General features: G+C 43.2%; 1 protein-coding gene across 1 annotated transcript in view; it reads right to left on the minus strand.

Annotated features, from left to right (window-relative positions):
- TBCD (tubulin folding cofactor D) overlaps positions 1–25631 on the minus strand; it is a 380958-nt gene that overhangs the window by 339041 nt on the left and 16286 nt on the right. Inside the window, exons 3-8 of the mRNA XM_015426300.1 lie at positions 22618–22668; positions 20513–20610; positions 18782–18883; positions 18055–18201; positions 15537–15592; positions 1186–1318 (exon numbers count right to left, since the gene is read on the minus strand). Coding sequence (XP_015281786.1) covers positions 1186–1318; positions 15537–15592; positions 18055–18201; positions 18782–18883; positions 20513–20610; positions 22618–22668 — 587 coding nt within the window. The remainder of the gene's footprint in view (positions 1–1185; positions 1319–15536; positions 15593–18054; positions 18202–18781; positions 18884–20512; positions 20611–22617; positions 22669–25631) is intronic.

The following is a 25631-nucleotide window of genomic DNA, read 5'->3' on the forward strand; positions in this document are numbered from 1 at the left end:
GGAGGCCTCTGCCTCGCCGACTGTCGCATTGGGGGTGGTGGTGGGAGGGGAAGGGACGGCGTGGCCGGAGGCTCGCTGGCCTGGCTCATCGGCCCTGGCGTGGGGGGGACGTGGGGGGGGACGTGGTTCACACCTGTAGAAGTGGCTGCAAATGGTGCTGGTAGTCCTCCTCGTCCTTGGGGAACATAAAATGGCGCCGGCTGACTCTCGCAGCAGTGGTGGTGTGGGCGGGACCCGGCTTCGGCTTCTTATTGGTCGGCAGATATGGTAAGTGGCAGTCCCACCGGCCTAACACTAAAGGGGCCAAATTTAGAACGTTGCTATATAGAACGTTGCTATTCAATTATAATAAGGGAGGGATAAAGAAAAGCATATATATGGTTCTTTTTTCTGTAGCTAGTAATAGAAAGCCTGTAAAATCCCAGGTGGTACACTCTACTGCTGAAAAAAAATGCAACCTGGATAAGCTTGGTGGTGTTCAAAAGCTATGATCAAGTTCAAGTATCACTGATATGTGTAGATAATGTATAACAAAGGCAAGTTCCTTCAAAGCAAGCAACAGATATAAATGGATTTTGTATAAAAAGAGAGTATACCCTGCTTCATTTTAACCTTTAAGGAGACTTACAAAAAGGATTTCTCAGTAATCCAGTAAGAATCTTTGCTACAGTTACCAGTATCACATCACTCACAACTAAACTAGTAGTAAAGACTACCTAGTACCCAAGTATACACAGTACCCTAACCTAATTCATTTTTAGTGGCAAGAAGTGCAAGTCCTTCACCTGCACAGGGCAAGTTCCACAATTCATAATGCTAAGGTCAACAGAGGCAAATGTTTTCTAGGAATGACCAATTTAATACTGAACTTCAGTATTATTTACTATATTTAATAGTTTCATAGAATAGATAATGTTGGGAGGTGCAGCTTCTCCTATCATAATGCTATAGAGAAGAAAACCTGCTCCTGTTGAAATCCTCCGTTCTCTGTGTCTATTATTAGCCTAAGAATTTTGTTCCAAATTGTATCTGGCAGCCATACATAATTCAGGCAACTATACTTATTCATGTCTCCAAAGCAAAAGGAATACAAAAATAACTAAGTGCCAGCTACTGAGTTTCTGCTATCAAGATCATTTAAAAGGAAAAAAATGGATTATCTTTGAAAACAATAGTATTGTTTACCAAGGCTTGAAGCATGCCATCCATTACAATAGTCCCCTCAATACTCTGAAAGGAGGATTTAGATAATGTTGAAAGGGTCCAGTCCAGGAAGTCTGCCATTCTTTTTTGTTTGACATCAGGGCGGGTAATAAACCTGTCATAGAAGAAAAACAAAACACTGCAAGTTATCTATTCAGGGCAATTCAGTTGGGAACTCACTTTTCCTGTTACCCAAACTGGTTTCTGTTCCTAAAGGCAATTGTCCAATGGATGCTTTCCAGCATATTTTGTTTGGGAACATTCCAAGTGCCAGCTCTTTAACACTACCTTACCTAAAGAAGGTCATAACCCAGAAACTTACACTGTTATAACTTACACCAAAAGTGTCTGGAAATGCGGGGGGGATCTAACAGGCAAAAGGTGCAGGTGTCCAGAGCCCACCACTATTAGGTGTCCACTGCCAGAGCCATAATAACACTCCCTTCGGCAGTAGTGCTGCCATCTCTTCTAGGGGCTCGCTTCTCCTGCACCCTCACAAAACTAAATCCAGTCACAGGGAGAAGTAGACAGTATGCACTGTCAGCAGTTGTACACATACCAACTAAAGAGATGCAGGGGGGGTTAGCTTGAAACGGCCTGTTCCCATTGCCTCAGTGCTTTTGCCAGGCAGCTCTGCAGGTATCTTCTTTGCGCAGAGCTGAGAAACCAAAACCTCAAGCCAAGGCACAGAACTGCAGCTCTCACTGTCAAGATAACAAGTGCAGCTGGGACTGAGGCTGTGCTTTAGCTGACAAAACCCACAGCTGGCTGTGGCATTTTCTGCCAGTTGGCCAGGATGGGGGAATCCTTCTCTTTGGGAAGAAGATGGCCCTGTCAAGTTGGGACAGGAATGCACAACATATGACCTGGAGATAAGGTTCCCAAGTCATACCTTAAGCCGCAGCGGGGGAGTCCCGGCTCGCTCCGGGAGAGCGCGCACTGCGAGCACGTCACCCGGAAGTGACACGGCCGCGTTGGGCATGCCAGGGGCGGGGCCGTGGTCATCCAAGGGGAAAACATAGAGTTTTCCCTGGGATGACCGTGGCCCCGCCCCCGGCGTGCCTGGCATGGCTGTGTCACCTCCGGGTGACGTGCTGACGCCGGGCACATCCCATGCTTTGGGGGTGGGGTTCCCCCCGGGGCCCAATCCGCCGGCGGTGGGGAACAGGCCTCTGGGGCGGGGGTTTCCCCGCCCCCCGGGGGGACTTGGCAAGCCTACCTGGAGACCACATGCAGCCTGCCAACGTAAGTGTTGTGGCCCACAGTACCTGCTGCCAATTCCAACCAGTGAGCAGTCGTGTCTGGTCTTCAGTCCCACAACTGACAATAGTTGTGAATAGGCCAACTCCATGGTTTCATGTCAGCCAGGCACTGATGAAGTGGAACCACAAGAGATGGGCAGGAAGTCTGAGGCAAGCTGCTGAGAGATGCTAGTGTCAGAGATGGCAAGCCCTCTCACAAGAGCTCCAATTCTCATGAGAGCACAGAATCTCTGATGAAACATGTGTGAGTTGTGTGTGTGTTTTAAAGAAGAAGGCTGGAAGGTGGTCACCGCGCACACACACTACCTCTTGCTTTGAGGCAGTGGATGGAAGTAGAGATGAGATTCGCAGCACGGGCTGGGAAGAAGAAAGGACACTGAAGGTCCAAGGGCTGAGGAGTACTGATCTCTCTTTCTTTCTGACCCTGACTCTGGCTGTGATACACCCAATACTAATTATTACTTCATTACATAGCGATTGCAAAATAGTCAGGTTTAAGTGCCGCCAAACCCCAGCATCCCAAACTCACAGGACAGGACCTGATGATATCATATACCTTCACAATGCAACCCACTTAGTTCCAAATCAAAGATGATTCTGGCCTATATAACTTTGGAGTTGTGCCCCCTGGAAAATACTCCAATCTGAGATAAAGTGGTGACTGGGAGGGTGACAAAGAACATCAGTGCACAGACAGACAATGAGGCTAGAGATCCCCCCCACCAGAACACTCATCATAGGCCTGCTTTGAAAGGAACAGAGGGAGGCAATGTAGCTTTCACTCAAAAAGGCTCAGGAAAAACACACACATTTCTACCATTAATAGACAGGTTTACCATTTTTCCAAAATTGTAATATACAGATTCTAAATCACTTGGAACAGTGTGATATGGTAACTAGAATGCTGAACTTTAGAGGGGGGGGAAGCCCAGTTTTGTGTTCCTACTCAGCTGTTAAGCTGACTAGCCAGTCTGCAAGCCACTTTTCACTTTATACATTTTGAGCATGTTTGAGCATGTTCTCCCAGGTACAGGCACACACAGTTTTGTACATTTTAAATTATTATGGTACAGATTTCAGCACCAGCTTCTGCACCAGAATTACTTGAGAACTGGGTTTAGGCAATGCATGAAACAGCAGAATAGTTGACATTCTAAAGTCACTGGATTATTTATTTTTTTTGTACTTTACTTATGCCATAATTGTTACATTTATCATAACATTGCGTAGAAGGTAACAGAAGAGCAAATATTACTTTTTACTTGCATGGGCATTGTTTCACATAGCTTGTACTAGAGGAAAGTGGCCCACTAATTTATTCTTTGCTCAGGGTTCACAAGTACAATTTTGTAGCTGGGAGGTAGGAGCATAAAGTCAAGTGGGGAAAAAAAACATTATTTGGATTCTTTAAAATGTATTGTCCTTCCACATAATTTTATTTACAGACAATTATGTTCTGTATCTTTTGCTCTTTTATTTTCATAAAACAGGAGTCCCTACCCTGTATAAGCCTGTGGGTGCCTTTGGAATTTTGAGGGAGTTGCCACAGAAGGTAGAACCAAGCCCAAAATGGCTGCCACAGGTGGCAGAGCCAAAAGCAATACCCCCATCCTTGCAAAAGAACTGCATGGCAATACCTTGAACACATGAAGATGCCTTACTCGGAGTTCAGCCACTGGTCAGTCAAGTTTAGTATTATATGTTTGATGGTTGCTCCAGCCCCTGAGAGAACAGCAAACCTGAAAAAGGGAGTGTGGAGGCTTCTACCCCTGAATACTTATCTCTCCTCATGGGACAGCCCAGCCCCCAGGACTCTAGGGCTAGAACACAGCTTCCTCTTTGCTTTATGGAAAGAAGTTCATGGCAACAGACAGTCAGGTCTGAAGAGGGAATGGAAGCACACACTGACTAAGGAAAGCCCAGGATGCTTGTCAGCCCTCCTGATCCTCCAGTGGCTGAGGCCGCTATTGCAGCTGTGAAAAGGCATTTTATTTGAATGAGGACAGGTAGTAACAAGCCATACCTCACAACTGTCCCACCCACTTTTATGAAAAACTTGGCTGGCACCACAGGAAGTAGCGGTGGGCACTATGGCACCCATATGTGTCAGCTTGTGGAATCCTGCCTTAAAGATGGTGGCAAATCACAAGGGTCTCAGAGAAGGTTATGCCTAAGTATTTATATGTACTGCATTGCTCGATTGGTGTACCAAGGATACTCCATCTGGATTTCTTAGGTCTTTTCCTGAATACCAGAACTTTGGATTTGGCGTAGTTTAATTGCAAGGCTTCTGCCTTGCAATACTCGCCTAGTTTGTTCAATAATCTCCTCAGGCCAATCTTGGTAATAGATAAAAGGACCATATCGTCCACATATAAAAGAATTGGAACTTTAAGTTGCATTGGACACTTATTATATTTCCATAGGTGTGTTTTAACCTGCTCTTAAATTGTACAATCTAGAGATATAGTATTTTTAATAGGTGTGTTTTCAATCTGCTCTTAAATCGTATAATCTGTATTGACAATTTATGCCAATAAAGGCTAACTTGAACATTGGACACTTACCGTGAGGGGTCCTTCTCCTCTGAGGAAATGAGGACATCTTGCTGGGTGATTTCCACCATCCAATCAGGGAGGCAGGACCATTTTTTTTCAACTTCCTGTCTCTTGCCTGTGGGAGTTACCCTATTCAGTTTTGGTAACTCAGAAAGCAGTAAGACTGTAAAGTCAATTCAAGGAAAGTGAACAGACAGACAAGAACAGAGCGACAACCTAGATAAGGAAAAAACAGGCAAACAGTACTCATGAGACCATAAGTGTACCTGCTGAATAACTAGTTTGACAGTGACTTTGGGAGGGACAAGGTGTCCTCCTTTCCTCAGAGGAGAACGACCCTTCACGGTAAGTGTCCAATGGTCATTCTCCCTCTGAGGCAGAGGACATCTTGCTGGGACTTCCCAGAGCAGTGTCCTCAGTTACTGGGTGGGTCATCGTCCTCCAAATCTAGAATATGTTCTGGGACCTGTGGAAGGCTGAATTTGTCTTCGGTGTAAAGACAGTATCGGTCTTCATGACCCTTTTCTCTCTATGGAAAACTCATAGTTCAGGCTTGACTGAAGAAGTGCCTAGAACAGAAACCCTCCTACCTGATGCGCCTGCTATAAGAAAAATAAGATTTTAATCCTCAGCCATTTAAGTGGAATTTCTTCAATAGGATCAAATAGTGTCTGGCAAAACCAAGAATGTGGTACACAATTTCTGCATTAGAAACCAGCGTCTTTGTGGTGGCTCATTTAGAACAGCACCCCTGGAAGGTGGCAAGCTTGAAGGTGTCTAGATAGGCTCAGACCTTGGAACAGAGGTAACATCGTTGTCAGACTTGTTACTTGACTTTGTAAAGGGAGAATCCTTGAGCCCATCATGCCCCTCTTATAGAAAGGATAAAACCTATTTAGTCTTAGTCTTCAGGAGGCCGATACCTTTTCTACTACTCTGTCTGATGGGAGTCCTCCACAAAGTATTGTAAACTAATGTAACAGGGTATCCATTACATTTTGTTGAAAAGCTAGACATAAAGGTCACTTGGCCACTGGGACGTTAAGCTTTGATCGCTTCAGCCAGTGGAAGAAGAAACATGGTGGAGCACCAATTCACTTGAAGGTTGTTTGGTGATTTCAGGTTTTTCTCTGCCCATGTTATGATCTTGATAGTTTCCTTGTGGTAGATTAAGATCTAGACCCTCATTGTATGTTGTTGGCTGGATTAGTACATGTTGACCAAGTATCTGTAGGCTGATGGTAAAGGAAAGTCAGATAAATCATTCAAAGCTCCAGGGGAATTGCCTCGCTCACAGACCACCGACCCTGTACTGGTGAGCCTTCTAGCGTTGTCCCCAACCAGGCAGACTGGAGACTGAGAAAGATCTACTTCACCTCCGGGATACAGCATTTCCTTACCTGAAGGGGACTGAGTGTTCTTGTCCTCCCAGTGAGACTGGTCTTTACTGTAAAGCAAGCCCTGATGGAAAGGGTCCCCCTTGGTCATAACTTGTAGTTGGAAACGTCTTGGAAGCTGCTGTAGTGCTCTAATGTGTAAGCAAGTTGTGATCATCCTGACACCTAGGTGTTGTACTTTCTAAGTAGGTGCTAGAGAACTTAACTGAAGATTGACCAGGAATCTGTAGTTCTGTAGACAATATATAGTTGTTTCTGTGTCTTGGTGTACCTTGGCCAAATGGTTTGATCTGATCAACAAGATCTACTGAAGAGAGATACTTCTCAGGCTGAAAGGACTCAGTGATGGATCTAGAGACTCCATTTTGAAGTATCTTAATGTGATGAAATTCTGAAATAATGTATTCTTGTTGAGGTATTTTAAGACTAAAACTGCCCTTCAATTTCCGTTCCTTCTTGTCACCACGAAGGGGGAAATCTCCTTGTACCCCTATTAAGGGAGGGACAGGTTCTATGGCCTGAATGTTAAGAAATTGTGTATAGTATCAAGAGTTCTATAAGCTTTTTCTGACCTTTATGTATTGGGGGGGGGAGTGTGGTGTTCCAGTGGGGCTTGAGGAACTCCATAGAGTATCCTCTAGTAAGGACGTCTGCCTCAGAGTTGGACTACGTGTCCTGGAGTATAGAAAACATGTCCCCCCCCCACCAGAAGGGTTTGAAGTTATGCTTTGAATGGCTTATCGCCATGGGTTGGTTTATCGTTTCCACTAATAATTGTTTGTGAAATGAACCTTTTCTGAAGGGTTGTCTGGAAGAACCCCGGTTCGTCCTTCTGCTATCCTTGTGAAATCTCAGAAGGACACAGTGGAAACTAAAGAAGTAACTCCCAAAACTCCTCATCAGGTTTCAATATAAGTCTTGTCGAGAGTGTCCCCAAATGGTCTGACGTTTTAACAAGTATAGGTCATATCTATGGACTTAGCATGTAGTGAGATGAGCAAAGGTGGTTTGCTATTGCCTGTCTTTGCCTAGACTTCCTTGATGGTCTCCCATTCAAGAAAAAAACAGTCCTGATCCTGCTCAGCTTTTGAGACCCGACAAGATTGAGCTAGCTTGGGCCATTCAGGTTAGGCATCAGTTGCCAAGCTCTGAACCATAATCTTCTTCTGGCAGCTGTCTCAGATGCTATAGTTCTGGAAAGATGGTAAGGGACCAAAGGTTGCATTCACCATAGTGAGCTGTAAGAACCCTAATGGCTCCCTTTACCATGCAATGGCTGCTGACTGAAATAAGTTGGAACAGATTCCTAGACCAGACAACAGCCACTCTTGAGACTATTGGGACCGCAGCAAGAGATTTAACGGTCATAGTGAAGCCTTCATAAACTTCCTTCAGAGTGATACACCCCTCTTGTAAAAACTATGCTAGAAAGAGCCCTCACCATCCTCTGATAAAAGCTCAGATGACTGCAAAGCTGTTACTGGAGCATCCACTAGTGGCACCTGCAAAAATCGAGTATAAAATATGATAAAACATATTTCTAGTAAAGCATGTGATTGCTTGCTGGCCATAGGTTTTGCCCATTCAGCATTTAAACTTTTCTGAAAGAAACTTATGGAACATGAAAAACCCTCTCTGCTGCACTAGATTCTTATTCCCTTGACCGACTACTGGTCTGAGAATTAGGAGGGCCTGACTGTTCTTTAGAGAGGACCTTCTGCAGCTCTAATGCTGCCATGGTCTTAGAGAGGGGTGTAAGTAGTTCTCAGGATTATGGACTGTTCATGAATTTCTATTTAAATATTCAATTTATAGCCTGCCCTTCCCTGAATAACAGGGCTCAGGGCAGGTAACACCAAGTCAACACTAAATTAAAATACTACAACAAATTTAGAGTCCAATGGCACCTTTAAGACCAACAAAGGTTTTTTGTTTTTGTTTTACATTTTTATTGCTTTTAAACTCTACACACTACAAAGGATAAGGGTAAGGGATATTCTAAACTAAAATACAGAGTAAGCAAGGATCATATAACAATCTATACATCAGTTTCTTGATATTCCCTATTATTTAGTTTTTTAAAATGGAGGTTAGCTGTTGATAACATTAATTCAAACAAATACAAGCATAATTAGCCATAGTGAGTACATCTTAGTATTTCAAATATTAATAAAAAGCAATATATTCAGAGTTAAGCTATTTATCGGTTTTCTTTCCTCTAAGTTTGTTTTTATCAAATGGCATCTTAATTTTAAGAGCTTTAGGAACTGCTACTCCTAATTCTGATTCAGAGTCCAGAGTTCCTTCTGAAGAACTACTTGATGAACTGCCACTGCTTCTGGATCCGTGTTCGCTGTTATCTTCTGCAACATTATTGTCCACTGCTTTTCCTTTTTCTTCCGCTGTTCCTTTGGTGCTGTTCCAAAAATGCTTTTGCTTTTGTTTTGTTTTTTGTTTTTTGCCCCCCATGGGGGATTTTTAATGCATTTTCTAATAACTATAAACTAAAAACTACAAACAGAAAAAAATGGGAAGGGGGGACTACAATCTATAGGAGAAAGTAAAGAAAACCCTCTAAAAACCCAAGAAATGGTGATCATACAAACATTTTACAGAATTACTTTCCCTCTTAAATGCAAGTTAACTTTTGTTGAAAATGATCATCTATCATTTTGATATTTCACCAACCATTCTAACTTCATAAAAAGACTGTGAATATCGATATTAGGTACTCCAGAGTGCATTAACAATCTATTTTTCCCCTTTCTGTGTCTCAATTGATAGCTTGGTTTAGGATCCAACAGCCCCCAATTTAGAGTCTGAGTCCTCATCAGAAGATCCAGCCTCTCCTTCTTCCTCACTCTCTTTGGAGCCATCGGTTACTCCTTCTCCTGCTGAGCGACCATGTTGACGCAAAAACTTGCAGGTCTTTTCAACAGAGTCAATCCTTTCTTTACCATTTGCATCTCTGAAGATTAATCCTTCGGGTATTAACCATCTGTAGGAAACGTTGTGACTAGTGTTCCCTTTTCAGCCTCTGGCTCACACATTTTTTGTCTTTGCTCAGGAAGGATGGCTCCAGAGCACACTCATTTATGCAGGAGCCAAATCGCTCGCTCACAACTTTAATGCAAGTAGCTCACAAAGTAGAATTTTTGCTCACAGGACTCCACAGCTTAGAGGGAACCTTGGTTGTGACTTTGTAGAAATGAAACCAAGTCTATTTATTTCCTTCTCTTCCTTCTTATCTCGAATGGAACGTCTTTCAAAACTTTTATATCTTTGTCTTTTATCTTCAATGTAACTCCATTGGTCACTTTCAATAGTTGATCTCTCACTTTTCTTCGGGAGAATCTTATTGTGACTTCCCCTGGCAGATTATTCTTTCTGATAAATTCTGAATACAATCTGAAGACCGTATCTATTTCGCTTTGAAGTTGCTCCAATGTAATCTCTGCCAAGGGAGCCAACAAATCACCAACAATCTGTCTCAAATTCTCCCCTTTCTCTTCCTGGATACCTTCCTGGATACCTTCGTAAGTCTCATGACATAGCTTGCCCTTTCCATTTGCAGCTGTAGTACACGAGACTCTTTGATTTGGCAGTTTTTTTCCAACGTTGGAATCAATCTCTTTAAGCTCCTGTTCTGTTTTTTCGATTTTTTGTGTATTTGCAGCCATTTGTGCTTGTTGTGCATCAAGCTTATTGTCAACAGCAGTGATTTTCTCCAGCAGGGGGCGAAGCACTTCCGACAGCAACCTTTGGAGTTCTGCAGTTGAGTTCTGTCTAGGAACAGAACTCACAGGGCTGGAACTTCCGAGAAGAAGCTTAACTTTCGCTTGTTTGTCTTTAGGATCCTTCACAGGCGGTGCCATGTTTGAGAATTGTTTACTGAAAGTCTCTGAGAAGTCTCTGAAAGCTGTTATACAACGCGGTAAGTTCTCACAGTCTCTTTATTTCAGTCCAATCGCTTTTTACTGTAAGCCCCCCCCCCTTTTTTCTGGCTTTGGAACCACTTGTAAACAGTTCTTAACAGGGGGGAGTCCCCTCCCCCCGTCATTTTCTTTCAGGGGGGCACGCTAATTTTGAGTGTTTTCGCTTGTACTTAGACTCACATTTTCAACGATTGCCCTCTTGTGTTTAAAATGGCTTGATCACCATACACTTGCTCCGCTGTGCTGATCTTGTTCCCATTCTTGTTCTCATCGAAGCTTCAATGGAGTGCACCCGCCAGCAAGTCACCGAAACCGGAAATCTAAGACCAACAAAGGTTTATCCAAGGTATGAGCTTTCGTGTGCATTTCATTCTCCTTTTAAACTCAAGGAACACCCCTCTCTGTGTCCCATAGAGAGTGAGATATCTCTCTCTCTCTCTCTCTCTCTCTCTCTCTCTCTCTGTCTCTCGATTCCTTCCTAGGGGCCAGCTAGGTCTCTCTGTGGAAGAAGCTGCATTGCCCTGCTTGCAGGAAGCTGCATTCCCCTGCTTGCAGGAAGGGAAGGGCAGAAGGAGCTGAGGTAGGACATGTGTCTTCCATCTCTACCTTGCCAGAATTGGTGATCTCTTCCTGCATGGTTTGCCTAAGCAAGGCTAGAACCCAGGAGGAAAAACATTGACGGTCTTGATCCATGTGTCTTACCAATGAGTAGACCTGGAAACCCACTTTTGGCATTGTATACAGCTGCCGCTGCAACTTAGTTCACTGAGTAGTTACTTAGATGGCTCTCCTTAGAAGCTATGTTGCTTACATGGCTTGGGGGGGCACTCAGCAGCCTCCTGGATTCTAAAGAGAGTGAAGGAAATCAGAAGGTAAGGAGAACTACCCGGGTTTCCATACATTACTGGAACGCTGAAAATCTGGCATGTTGTCTGGGTCCCACAGAGATTCCTTTCTCTATTAGCCAGTTGTTGCGAGTTTTTGAGGCCTGCAGATGGAACAGGAATTTCCCTGCAGCCTCGCAGATTGATTGCCCTGGTCTCTGGCAGCTGGTTATAAAAGGTGGGTTTTTTGGCACGCTTTTTGTCGCCCTCAGATTAAGGCAATCTTGCTGGGGTAACCTAGCCAACCCTGAATAGGTCATGCTGGCTCCTCTTGTGCGCTCGGCCAATCTCGCTGGGGTAGCCTAGGCATGCCTGAATAAGGACATGCTGGCTCCTCTTGTGCCCTCAGGCAATCTTGTTGGGGTAGCCTAGGCAAGCCTGAATAGGTCATGCTGGCTCCTCTTGTGCCCCATCCAGCACTAGCAATAAGGACGGTGTTCAGCTCCTCAGCAGAAGAAAGCCCTCGCTGTCTCCTAAAATGGCCACTGCTGTTGAAGACAGCCTCTATCTATAACATTGTTGTTCTTCTCCAAAAATATATACAGAACATAGGGAAGAACAGTGAAAGAATTATAGGAAGTATATAGAAGTACTTAAGACAGAAGATATATGAGGTTGAATAAAGAATTTAGAATTTTAAAGATTAGATAAAGGTAAAGCCTAATTGATGCCACTCTCCCTGTTGAGGCAGGAAAAGAACTGGATGGGTGACTCCCACAGGCAAGAGACAGGAAGTTGGGGAAAAAAATGTTCCTGCCTCCGATTGGACACTGGGAATCGCCCAGCAAGATGTCCTCCGCCTCAGAGGAAGAAATACAAAGGAAGATGGCAGCAGGCACAAAACATATCTAGCACTGCTCTTCCATACAACCATTAACTGAATACACAGGAATGATTCCTTCAAGTCAAAACAAATGCTGGTGGAGCCATATAACAGAATTCCAATAATTTCCACTAGGTGTCACTAGAAACCAAAATCTTCATTCCAATACATTGCAACCAATTACATCATACATTTCCTGTAACGTTGAAGATCCTTTTATTTTAAGTGTTTTTAGCTTTAACATTTCTTCACCTTAAGGCACATTTTACCACTATAAAATCAGCACAATGACATAGCATGGTATGTTGTATGAGAACTGGAAAGACCTGAGTTCAAATTCCCATTCAGCCATGCACAGGTGACCTAAACGTACATCACAGTTGTTGTGAGGACAAAATGGGGAACTGAAGATCCATGTAATCTACTCTGAGCTCCCTGGAAGATGGCCAGAATAAAATGTCACAGGCAGAGGGACAAAGTAGCACATGTGATGTGAATAAAATGTCATCAAAAGAATACATCAATTTATGCAAAACCATATGAGAAAAAAATGAAAATGAAAATGAAAAAGAAATCAAATCAACACAACCCTTACAAGACTGTGTTTAGCATCCAGTGCCAGTGCAAGGCACCCAGTTGTGATGTCATCATAAGGGATGCTTATATTTTACATATGAACTTCTGCAACCATTTGTAAGACTAGGCTCTTAAAGATAAATGAATATCATTTAGTGGCCAACTTTGTTTCTATTTTTCATTTAATCTAACTGGTGCAAAGACAATACTTAACAGATACCTAGAGTCAGATAGGAGATGGATGGGACCAAACAAACTGACGTTGAATCCATAGATGGAGGAAATTTTGTTGGTTGAAAGTTTTACCATATCACTGAGGTGATATTCAACTGACGCCAAATGGGTCTCTCTGTTCAGATTTGATTATCGGTCTGGAGGTGCTCTTACATCCTGCATTGCTTATAGATACAGAAGTGGGATCCACAGCACACAGCATCTTCTACCAGTTATGGCTGGTATGCTTGCTGTGACCCTTCCACTGAAAGGATGATTTTGTCATCAATAACCATCCTTCCTTATTAATAAAAGCCAGATGGGTGGCAGCATTCTATGCGTCGCCAAAATGAGTTGGCTAAATGATCTGTCAATCAGAACGTGTCCCTAGCCACTGGCTGCGTTGCCTGAGTTCCGCCCAGCCACCACTCAAGAGTACTCGCGTGTCATTGGCTGGGTGCTGAATTTGCTCCTCTTCCCCGCCCACTCCTTCAGCCTCTGGGCCCTCTCAGAATTTCTTGGCGACGGCTTTCTCTCTTGACGAAGACAGTTGCCTTCTGTGTGAGACTGTTTCCCTCAGTAGCTGTTGGTAGGTGTAACAAAATGGCAGTTATCTGTATCTGTGAGATGGCTGCCGTCTCTGTGTTTAAAATGTTCCCCCAGAAGGCTTAATTGAGCTGTAGTTCCAGAGAGGGGTCTTCCTCATGTCCTGGCCTACACTTCCCAGCTGCACCAAAAAGTGCGGGAAAAGAGGGACCTTGGGGCAGGGCAGCATCAATATAGACTCCAGCTAGGCCACAAGCCAGAGACGTGGGGGGACCCTGGGAGGCAGCAGAAATTCAGCCACTCCACAGTGGACTGGGGAAGGAATGGAAGTTTCCCTTCTCTCTTGGGCAAGAGAGAGAGAGGCTGAAGGAGAGATCTTATCCTGAGCCCACAAACTCCAGAGCTAGAGTGTTGTGTGATCTGTGTTGTCCTCTGACCACATAGTCTTCCCTGCTCTGCACAGTACCAAAGGGAGGGGGTAGCCCAGGGAAGCAAGGAAAGGGTTGCCAACTTTCCAGGGATCCCCCAAAGATTGGGGATTCCATATCCAAATTTGGAGATTCGGCCAGAGGGGTCTCACCATCCCTCTAAAAAGGCAGTGACAATTCAGTGAGTTGTGGCAGCAAATTTAAGGAGTGAGATACGCGCACAGGATGAGGGTGGGAGGCAAACAGCTGAGTGGTAAACTGGAGCCTGTTTCGCAACGGTAGGCAACCAAGCTTGGTTCAGACAAAGGAAAGAAACCCTTTGCAGGCCTTTGTGAAGAACTCATTGGGGCCAGTCCTGAGTCTAGGGTTGCCAGCTCCAGGTAGGGGGATTCCTGGAGATTTTCAGGAAAAGTCCATGGAAGCCAGGGTTTGGGGAGGGGAGAGGCCTCAGCTGAACAGAATGCCATACATCCCACCTTCCAAAGCAGTTATTTTCTCGGGGGGGGGGGGGCTGTTGTCTGGAGTTCAGTTGTGATACCTAATGATCCTCAGGCTCCACCTGGAGGTTTGCTGCCATGAGAAAATGGTGGACTCTGTGTCATTATACCCTGCTGAGGTCACCACAACACATTGATGCTCAGTGTCCAAGGCCTTGGCACTCTCTCAGAGTCTCTTTCTAGAGCTCGTTGTATTTATTTCCACAACAAGCCTTATTCCTAGTGATTTAATAAAGCACAGGTTTGACCATTGCAATGTACTTTATATACGTATGTGTTTGTTTAGAAACTAGTACAGAATGTGAAGAAGAGGTTGTTAACAAAAACTCAATGCAATTAGCATATATTTCAAACTCTCAAAGATTTTAATAGCTCCCCTTTTGTTTCTGTACACAATCAAAAGTGCTGTTGGTGACATAGCATCCTAAATGGCCTGAATGACAAACCTACCTACTAGCAGAGATCATCATGATTCTCCTCCAAGTAATCTCATCTTCAGAAGTTCGGTGGGTATCAGTGATAGTGTATATTCTTTTATTCCTACAAAATCCCATCACCAAAGAAGTTCACAGTACCGTCTGTCATCTTTTAGGTGCAAAGCATACTCTGACCTACTCAGCCATGCCTTTGGGGGGGGGGTGGAATTCTTGGTACGGGTTTGTCTCCCCGCCTCCACTTCTGGTGCTATTAATGATGCTGTTTTAACTGGTACTGCAACTGGATTTTTGGTGTTAACTGCTGAATCTTTTGTTTTACCTATTGTATTGCTCCTTTTAATTTTTAAAATGAATTTACAAGTCATTTTGAATGCCAGGTCCCAGCATAAAGGCAGCATAGAAACTTTTAAATAGTGTATATGGGCAGAAATTTTTAATACAGCAGCAATGAGGACAGGCCATGGTTCAGTGATGAAGCCTCTGCTTGGCATGCAGAAGGTTGCAGGTTCAATCCCTGGCATCTCCAGTAAAAAGAACCAGGCATTAGGTAAATTTAAAGATCTATTCCTGAGACCTTGGAGAGCTGCTGCCAGTCTGAGTACACAATGCTGACTCCGATGGACTGATGGTCTGATTCAGTATAAGACAGCTTCATGTGCGTGTATTAATCAACTGCCATGACACAATTAAGCCCTCTGTTTAGATGTCTAATCCATACCTCTGAAATGTAATATTTCAGAAACTAAAAAAAGATAGTAAACACTGTAAAAGACTTACTTTGATACCAAAACTGCAGTTGCATCTCGAGCCTTGTCACTGACAACTAGGTAAGACTAGGAAGAAAAACAAAATTGAGTTAGAAGACCTTGCCAGTACTGGGCAAGTTCTTTGTGTGCACACAGTATTTATAAGCACATTCTTCACTTTTGCATCCAAGTGAGTCAGGATGAGTGAAAACCGGAAGGGCTGCTTAAGTGTACACTCTCTACGAAGAGTTAACCTAGCATATATGTGGTGCAGGCCTGAACACCAAGACAAATCTACAAAGCAAGTTCAGTAACCAATTGTACCCTGTCTGTCATTGCTACCAACATGATTCCAAGCCCTGAACTTCACGCCATCCATTCTCTCAGTGATAAGGAGTGAAGTATCAGATCTTCTTTTCCCATTCCCAAACAAGCAGTACCTAATGAAATGGAGCAGTGGTGATGACACTCAGATTGAAACAATATCTTGGGAGCCACCAATAGCCACAAAATTAATCCTGCAGCATTGGAAATCCAATTCTATGCCACACAGAGAACATTAGAAAGACAGGATTATGGACCAAGCTACAGTGTATATTGTTTTCCAAAAGAGACAGCCATACTTTTTCATTTTCAAAGTATATTTTTAAAACTTTTCTTTAACTCGTGGTGTGAGCTATTACTGCTCTCATTTTACAGAGGAAACACTCCGATTAAAAATAATGATATGCCAAAAGGCACACAGGGTCACACACAGACAGTCTTCAAGGCTGTCAGGGTTCGATAGTCAGATCATACCACACAGCGCTTCATAAGAAGTATTCTGTTTATTGGTAGTTCATAACTATGACACGTGAACGTCTTTTGTCTTTTGTCAGGAATGGCCTAAAGCAGCCGGGCTCCCAAAGTTATACTAATTTCAAAACACCACCACCACCCCAATTACAGGCAGAAGCCAATAAGCAATGTGTGCGCGTGTGGGAGAAAAGAGAGTGGGCGAAATAGGAGCCGTTTGTTCCCAGCAGGTCAGGAGCAGCTGGAACCCCAAGGTCAGGAAAGCAAAAGCAGATAACAGTCCAGACAGTAGACATCGTTAATGTACCAGGCAGAGGGGAGGAGGATCTTAGCCCCACACATTCCAGGGAATGGCAGTGTTAACTGACAAAGGCCCAGTTCCAGCACTCTGTCATCTATATGTCATAAAATCACAGAGTTGGAAGGGACCTCCAGGGTCATCTAGTCCAACACCCTGAACAATGCAGGAAATTCACAACTACCTCCCCACATACCAAGTGACCCCTGCTCCATACCCAGAAGATGACAAAAAACCTCCAGGATCCCCGGCCAAACTGGCCTGGAGGAAAATTGCTTCCTGACCCAAAAGTGGTGATCAGCATTTCCCTGGGCATGGGGCCACAAGAACTAAGCAATGAGGCAACCCTTCCTGCTCTCCCTCTCATGATCTGCCTAAGACCACAAAGTCAGCATTGCTGTCAGATGGCCACCTAGCCTCTGCTGAAAAACCTCCAAAGAAGGAGAGCCCACCACCTCCCGAGGAAGCCTGTTCCACTGAGGAACCACTCTTACTGTCAGGAAGTTCTTCCTAATGTTTAGCAAAAAAGTCTTGTGATTTAATTTCAACCCACTGGTTCTGGTCCGACCTTCCGGGGCAACACAAAACAACTCTGCAGCATCCTCAATATGACAGCCCTTCCAAGTACTTGAAGATGGCTATCATATCACCGCTCAGTCATCTCTTCTCCAGGCTAAACATACCCAGCTCCTTCAACTTTTCCTCATAAGACTTGGTCATTGAAGTCAGGGTGCACCTTTGCTTTGGATTACAGTGTAAATTAACTGGCCCGCAGAGACCTTCAGCAAAATACAATATGCATTCTACTTTCACAAGCACAAGATAATCATTATAGATTTGTAAGAGATTAATGGCTTCAGCCCTAGAGGAGCTCCAGGAAGTCCCTACAGCATCGAGCTACAAGGGTCATCTCCAGCCATCACTTGTTTATTTCTTATCCCCAGTGCTCCCTCACCCAACCCTTTTACAGTGCCCAGTCCTGTCTCTGCTTCTCCAGAGTGACCCCTGCAGCCTTGGGCGGGCCCTTCCCCCCTCAAGTCCAACCTGAGTCCTAGGAGGCCTGCAGAGAGGCTCTTCTGGAGCTCTGTCACTCCTGTCGGCTTGGCTTCCAGGACGGCTGTTCTGAGTGGGACACTCCCCTCCTGGCTGTTTCGCCATCCGTCCTGACGCTGGAGAGAGGCCCTTCTCCAGTGTCTCTGTTGTTATCTGTTTGCTGTCCCAACCCCTCTCTGGCCTCGGCCAACATCTCTTCATCCAAGCTTGGTTCTCTCCTCCCTCCCATGTCATCCTTCTTCCTCTTTCTTCCTCCCAGGTTCACTCCTTGCTCCCGTCCATCTGGCCCCCAGCTGTTCTCTCTCCTCTGTTAAATGACTCCCCTGCTCTTGTGGACCCCTCCCCCTCATTAGCAGGCTCTGGCTGAGCTGTCACTTACAAGATTAAATTAAATAACACTCACTTTTGCCACTGTGAGAATGCGATCCATTATTGGTACTCGAGTACATCCTTCTAGAGAGGAGAGATTTCCATCTAGCCGTGCCAAATCAAAAGGGATCAAGCATGTCACAGACAGCCACAACAGGAGCATGTAGCGAGTCTCCCAGGTCTAAAAAGGGCACAGAAAAATATTTTCCTTCTTTTTATGCAAAAATATAATACCCTATAAAATATATAGTCTATGTTCCCAGAACAACTGCAACATCAATGTGCAACAATCAATGGAAAAAAACAGACTATTTTTTTAAAAAACAGATGCAGGAAAAATAAAACCTTTGTATGGTGATTCCATCATGATTTTATAAAACTCAGTAGGACAGCAATGAAATAAATCTGAGTTAATAGTTGCTTGCCATGACAATAAGCCTGAATGCCATCTTAGTGATTCCTGCCAACCCATCTGTGGTTTCTGAGACATGTGCCAATAAAGAGTAGAAACTGCCTTGCTCAAACTAAATAAACAAATAAAAAGCCGTAAATAGAAAGTAATCAAAGGTGGATTTGCTTGCAGTTTTGAAGTGACACTTATCCAAATAGACAAAAAAAGTGCAAATCAAAAGAATGTGCAATGCAATTTTCTAACTATGTGTTAACACCCAGCCCACTTCTATCCATTCCTGTTTTCCTTAATGTACAGTTGTACAGCTTTTATTTAACTATTTTAGGTATGTGAAAGACAAAGAACTCACCTCATAGTCTTTTGGATTCTGACGCATGAGCATATCTAAGACAGGATGTACGTCAACTACTTCATGAGGAAACAGCCGCAGAAAAGTTTTATACCCTCGTACCTAGTAATAAAATGTTAGTAATTCCTTAACAATTATAGTCACAAAGAGAGTTTGAAAATATTTTGCATAAATTGGGTTGAATACAGCAATTGGCAAACTCCAGAATATGGAATTTGTAAGACATCATGATTTGCTTGTGGTTTATGGGAGTAGTTTTTAAACAAACGCACAAACAAAAATCAAGGCCTCTTCTAAACCTACCAGAAGTTCAGCAGCACCTTAAATATTAGATTTATTCTAGTAAAAGTTTTTGTGAATGAGATCTCATTTATCAGATGCTAAATCATACTGGTTAATAAATGAATTAGTAATTTGCCAAGCATCAAGTCTCATTTTAGTAATTGTTATTGATGTGTCTATTCCTTATGTAAGCCGCCCTGAGCCAGTCTTGGCTGGGAGGGCGGGGTATAAATTCAATAAATTCAATAAATAAATAAATATAAATAAATCAACAACCCATTCACTTCTTACAAATAGACCTGAACAGCTCTGTCACTTCCCTGTCACCACTTCTACCTTTCTGGCACTTACATATCCCTTTCTCCCCACAGTACTTCATCTTTCAGCCTAGGTAAATGGACAGCAACAGATTCCCTGCCCTGTCAGAAATACCAGCCAGGCTACCAATGCACATTGATGGGAAACACATAAAGTGGTCAGCTTCCCTCCCTAAAGGAATCCAGCACCACTTTATATTTTGGCTGCCTTGTTACCTTCAAGCTGTTTTTTATTCCACACAGCACAAGAAAAATAGACTGGCACTAAACTAAAAATAAGAATGTTTACTTATAAGCCGTTCTTACAATTCGATATGTTTACTTAGGAGATTTATATCTGCATATTTCCATCATTAAATTAGCACCGGAAGGGGAAGGGCCATGGCCCAGTGGGTAGAACATCTGCTTGGCATGCAGAAGGTCCCAGGTTCAACCCCTGGCATTTCCAGTTAAAAGGGCCAGATAGTGGGTGATGTGAAAGACCTCTGCCTGAGACCCTGGAGAGCCACTGCTAGTCTGAGTAGACAATAATGACCCTGATGGACCTATAGTCTGATTCAGTATACAGCAGCTCCATATGTATGTATTAAGAGTTTACCATCTAAAATCCCAGAATTTAAAAGCATATAACAATTGAACTAATTTCTGTTAACAGACGCATTGTTGGGCAACCTCAAAGCAAGCACTCGCATGTCAGCAGTTGATCAAAGCAGAAGCAGATAAATACTCATGGGCAGGCACTCCTGAAGCCGATCATATAACATAAATTGAGCCACTCATGGATAGATGCTGTTTCAAGCAGCACGTTTGTAAAGGATAATTTTAATCACAGTATTCATTTAAATATCAAGAGCATTAAAAGTAATTCTTTTATACAGTATCAAGCTCTGCATAACACATTCCAAACTATGGCTAAGATGAAGTGCTAAAGATCACCCATTAATGCAGATCTGCCCACAGAAATACTTTACTTCAAAAACTTCTACCATGCCTTTCTAGGTAGTTAAACGCCTCTTGTAGCCACTGCTGGTCATGATATCTCAAATACATTAATGCTTTAGTACAGATCTCTTTTTTATATCACTGAATGATTGTGGATATACTTTTACTAATATACTGCAATTTAATGTACCTTGGAAATGATGTAAAGGAATTTGAAAGACAGATGAACTAGAGAAGGTGGAGATGCCTCATCACGGATAATATCGAGTAGTGAAGTCAACATCCACTCTAGAGAGATGAGGGAATGGTGGGATGGGGAGAAAACAGAAGAATTAGTCTGCAAAATACTCAGTCACCCCTTTTTTAATATACATGCATCTTATGGCAAAGTTTTAAGACAAATGAAAGTATCAGAGGACAACTTTAGAAAACATCTTTTTAAGTGGATCTGGCACACACTTTTCTGTACACACTTCTGTACATCTTGAAACCTATTCCACATCCAGCAATATCTAATCCACTTAAATCTGTAGCACATCCTGCAGATTAGGGCTTTCTCCATCATGTACTGAATTTACTCATCCTTTTTTTCTTTGTTTGTCTGTATGTACTGAACATCTAGTCTAATGAAGAGATCTGGGGAATATGAAAACTTTTTACTGTTCTGTGATGGTGTGACTGGCCTTAATAAAAAGGTATTAACTACTATTGTTTTTAGAATTTTTCTGTGGACCAACTGGGTACCTATAATCTTTGTCTTTAAATGAGTATGTAAAAATGCAAGGCCTGAAGGTGTCTGTATGTGGCATGCCTATTGTAACAGAAGAACAGCCAAAGGTTTGATCCTCAGCACCAGCTCCTCAACTTCAGCAACCCCAAGGCACTCAAACTGCTAAAGACTAGTCTTCCAGGTGTGGCTTGGTCCTACCTGTCACTCCTAAGACTTCTGTTTTCCTTTGGACAAAGTCACAATACATGTACCCAAATTAATTGCAACTTATTACACAGGAGGACAGAATGGAAAAGTAATCTTCAAATGGTAAATACAGATTACTATTATCCCATATTCCAACTGCAATATTCTATTTTTAATGAAAGCCTTTACAATATGTTACAACCACAACCATATCACCTAAAGATGACAAACACAGTGCAATTAAGACAAAATATGGCAGAACAATCAGGTTAAATGTAACCAGTGTTCCCTCTAAGCTGAGTTAGTGTGAGCTAGCTCACAGTTTTTTTAGCCTCCAGCTCACACATTTTTGTCTTAGCTCAGGAAGGATGGCTCCAGAGCAAACTAATGTATGCACTAGCCAAACTGCTCGCTCACAACTTTAATGCCACCAGCTCACAAAGTAGAATTTTTGCTCACAAGACTCCACAGCTTAGAGGGAGCATTGAATGTAACACTCAGATCTTACGAAGCCAGTGGAGGTAGGAACATACTTTAAAGCAAACATAATTTCAGTGTATTTTGTTTTCCCATGTAAGGGACATATCCAGACTCAAACTCTGATTCTTCCTAACCCCTCTTGACATTGCCCCAGTCAGATCATGCAGAAGATGTCTTACTGGTTGTTATTCAGCAGAAAAGGCATCAGCTACTATCTTGTTAAGGGTAAGAATAGCAGGCCAGTCTTTAAAAGGTGGGCTGCCTGAGAATTAGGAAATGGTTTTATGTCTGTATCAACATCCAGAGCACTGGAAAACACTGCTTGCATACACCCCTTTGGAGAAGTAAGAGAACCCAGAGGTTTCTACAATCACTCAAAGTTATGGCATGACCTATTTCCCAAAGAGAAAAGTGAATACAGGATTGGAAGCACCACACAGTACTTTTTTGTACTGCTTGCTTTTAAGTGGGTTCAGAGACGGTCTCTTGACACTACCTTGAATGCAAGTAGCACAAAAGAAGGGTGTGCAATACTTTTAATCTAGCACTGAGCCTCTCTTTGGGAAAGGAGAGACAGGCGTGAAAGATGACAAGCCACTGCATAGGTTCTGGAGTCAAGTGATACCTGGAAGTGATACCTAGAAGTAAAAAGCACCAAGATTCTCACTTTTCAGGGAACCATCTCTAGCAACATCATTAGACTGGACATACATGGCAAAATGCTGCTGGAAAATTGCTGGAAAGGGAGGAGGGATCCCATGCTGGCCAGAGAGAATCAAATGTCCCCCGCTGAAGAAGTTACTCTTACTAGAGTACAAAACTTCTTCAATCATTTTCCATGGGGAACAGAAGTATGACATTTTAGAAAAGTTTACATGAGAGAACAAAACCAAACCTACCTAAATGTGGGTCCAAAAGGTGAGGCTGTTCCTGATACGTGTTCATTATAACTAAAATATAAAAGCATGTTCAGTGAAAATAATCAGTTTACTGATCTTATTAATAATAAATCTGAAAACATTGAACTAAATTATTAAGTCAACTGTGTATACATCCCTACATAGAAACTACTGTAGCTTTTTTGTTCTGAACAGCATTTAATAGCTATGTCAATAAGAAAGCGCCATTAAAAATGAAACCAATGACTAAATCAAGGTTAAAACTTTACTTCCTTCTACTTAAGCAGAAACCCACATGGCAGGTTCAAAGACAAGGAGGGGAGAGCAACCACCTCCAACCATCTCACCCTTCAGTCCCAACCTCTTGCTAAAGTGCCTTGAACTCAGGGAACAAATGCTGCCTAAAGGGAAGGGAAATACATTCACCTTACTTTCTGGACCTTAACCTATTATTGGGACAGAAAGCTTTTAAGTGCCATTGCAGCTTCTACCAGGTTCCTTTGACAGACCTACCACACAAAATGACTTTAAAGCAATTCAGTACTGCAGCTGCAGAATAAAACGAACTAAAAAAACCCTCCTCTCTCAGTTCTTCTTACAACCATACACTAAGCCCCTCAAGTATCCAGAGGAGAGCCATACTTGTATTTCCCTGTTACATCCTGCATGCAGTCAGACACTAACAATATTATAAGCCTCCGACACAGAGAGCAAAGGCTACTAATACCGTATATATTACTGACCTCTGTTAGACAAAATGAACTTCCAACAATGCAGCTGGTGTGGAAGTATACTCATTCAGTTATTACCAATGTTTTTTGTTGTACCAAACTGAACCATCACTAGGTGGCAGTCCAAGGTCAACAAAATGTTTGAAGAATCCTGATAAGGATATGCTGCAAGAAACAGTGGGAACCCTCTGAAACACTCTGCTGCTGACGATTCTTCTTCTACTGAATCAGAAGTCTTCAATATTTTTAACACTATAAGCCAGGGCTTAAATAGAGACAATCAATTTCTCACTGATAGAGACAATCAATTTCTCAATAACCACAAGTGTATAGGTTAATATAACTAGGAAGACTGTTAATTGTCAAACTTGCTGACTCGTTTGCCATGTATTTGGGGAAATTCTGGGGGAGGGAGGAGTGTGAATGTGTGAGAGTGAGAATGGCTTTATTGTAGGGCAATACATCTCATGTAACTTCTTGAAGATACCTTCTTTCCCAGGGATGCGGGCCAGATGGCCTTGGTCTGTCTCTCTGTCTCCCTGCTTGCCGCCTTAGCTGAGAGAACAAATGGATAATTTACAGATGGGGGGGGGGGTTAGGGGCAAGCTAGTTCAGCGGGAATGGTCAGTGTGATTGGAGGGGACTACGCTGGAACCAAGTATAATTGGGGGGGTTAGCGCCAGAATCTCAGTTCTGATTCAACAACGTTCTTAGCTGGAACATATTTATTCTTCAATAAACAAATCACCTTCAGTGAGTGTTGTTGAGAATAACTTTGTCCAAGAGGCTGACATAAATATCAGTTTTTACATCTATTGTCAATAGTTACGATGAATATGTTATATACTTCAATTCTTTTTCATGTTAGTGCCACTGTTCACATTTTCCTTCTATATTCACACATGCATACATACATATATGCCAACACTACATATCTGATGACAATTCTTATGTTACAATAGCAGCACAGGACACCTTCCTGGGAGTAAGCCCAACTAAGCAGACCTTCTTAGCATTCCACAGTAAATCAGTATCCTTGGCCCCGGTCACACGAGAGGTTTTGGGCTGGGAGAGGGACAGATCAGGGCCGCAGCAAACGGGCGCGATCCCACCGCAACGTCTGGGAAGCATTGCGTGCCCATTCCCGATCCACCCCTTCCGCCCAAAATCCACAGCAAAAAAGAACCACCTACTGGGGTGGTTCTTTCCGAAAGGCCGCATCAATGCTGGCCGTGGGATCGCCGGCGCGTCTTTCCGCCGGCGCATCCCTGACTCCTGGCCGAACTGCGCATGCTCAGACATGCGCAGCTCGGCAGCCTCCCCCTCCCGACTGTCGCTTCCTCCCCGGCATCTGATCGTGCCGGGGAGCAACGGCGCCACGACTCACGGGATCTCTGGGATCCCGCCGCGGTGTCTCTATTTTGGTGCGGCTTTTAAAAACCGCACTTTGGCCTGTTTTTTTTTCTGCCGTGTGGCAGGGACCCTTGAAAATTTTTCTTTGGTTCTAGGAGTCAGACCAATAACTTAGGACCCAGAATCATTTCCCACAAATAAGGGCAATGCCAAGGAATGTTCAAACTATCGCACAATTGCACTCATATCACACGCTAGCAAGGTCATGCTCAAGATCCTACAAGCTAGGTTTCAACAGTACGTGGATAGAGAACTGCCAGAAGTACAAGCTGGGTTTCGAAGAGGTAGAGGAACTAGAGATCAAATTGCCAACATTCGCTGGATTATGGAGAAAGCAAGAGAGTACCAGAAAAACATCTACTTCTGCTTCATTGACTATGCTAAAGCCTTTGACTGTGTGGATCACAACAAACTATGGCAGGTCCTTAAAGAGATGGGAGTACCAGACCACCTCACATGTCTCTTGAGAAACCTGTATAAGGGCCAAGAAGCAACAGTTAGAACCGGATATGGAACAACTGATTGGTTCAGCATAGGAAAAGGAGTACAACAAGGATGTATATTGTCACCTTGCTTATTTAATATATATGCAGAGTACATCATGCGAAATGCTGGCCTGGATGAATCACAAGCGGGAATTAAGATTGCTGGGGAAAAGATCAACAACCTCAGATATGCAGACGATACCACTCTAATGGCAGAAAGTGAAGAGGACCTAAAGAGCCTCTTGCTCAGGGTAAAAGAGGAGAGCGCAAAAGTGGGCTTGAAGCTCAACATCAAAAAAACTAAGATTATGGCATCTGGCCACATCACTCCTTGGCAAATAGAAGGGGAAGTCGTGGAAGTGGTGACAGACTTCATGTTCCTTGG

The sequence above is a fragment of the Gekko japonicus genome, unplaced genomic scaffold, assembly GCF_001447785.1.
Source record: "Gekko japonicus isolate JY-2015 unplaced genomic scaffold, Gekko_japonicus_V1.1 scaffold501, whole genome shotgun sequence".
Lineage (NCBI taxonomy): Eukaryota > Metazoa > Chordata > Lepidosauria > Squamata > Gekkonidae > Gekko > Gekko japonicus.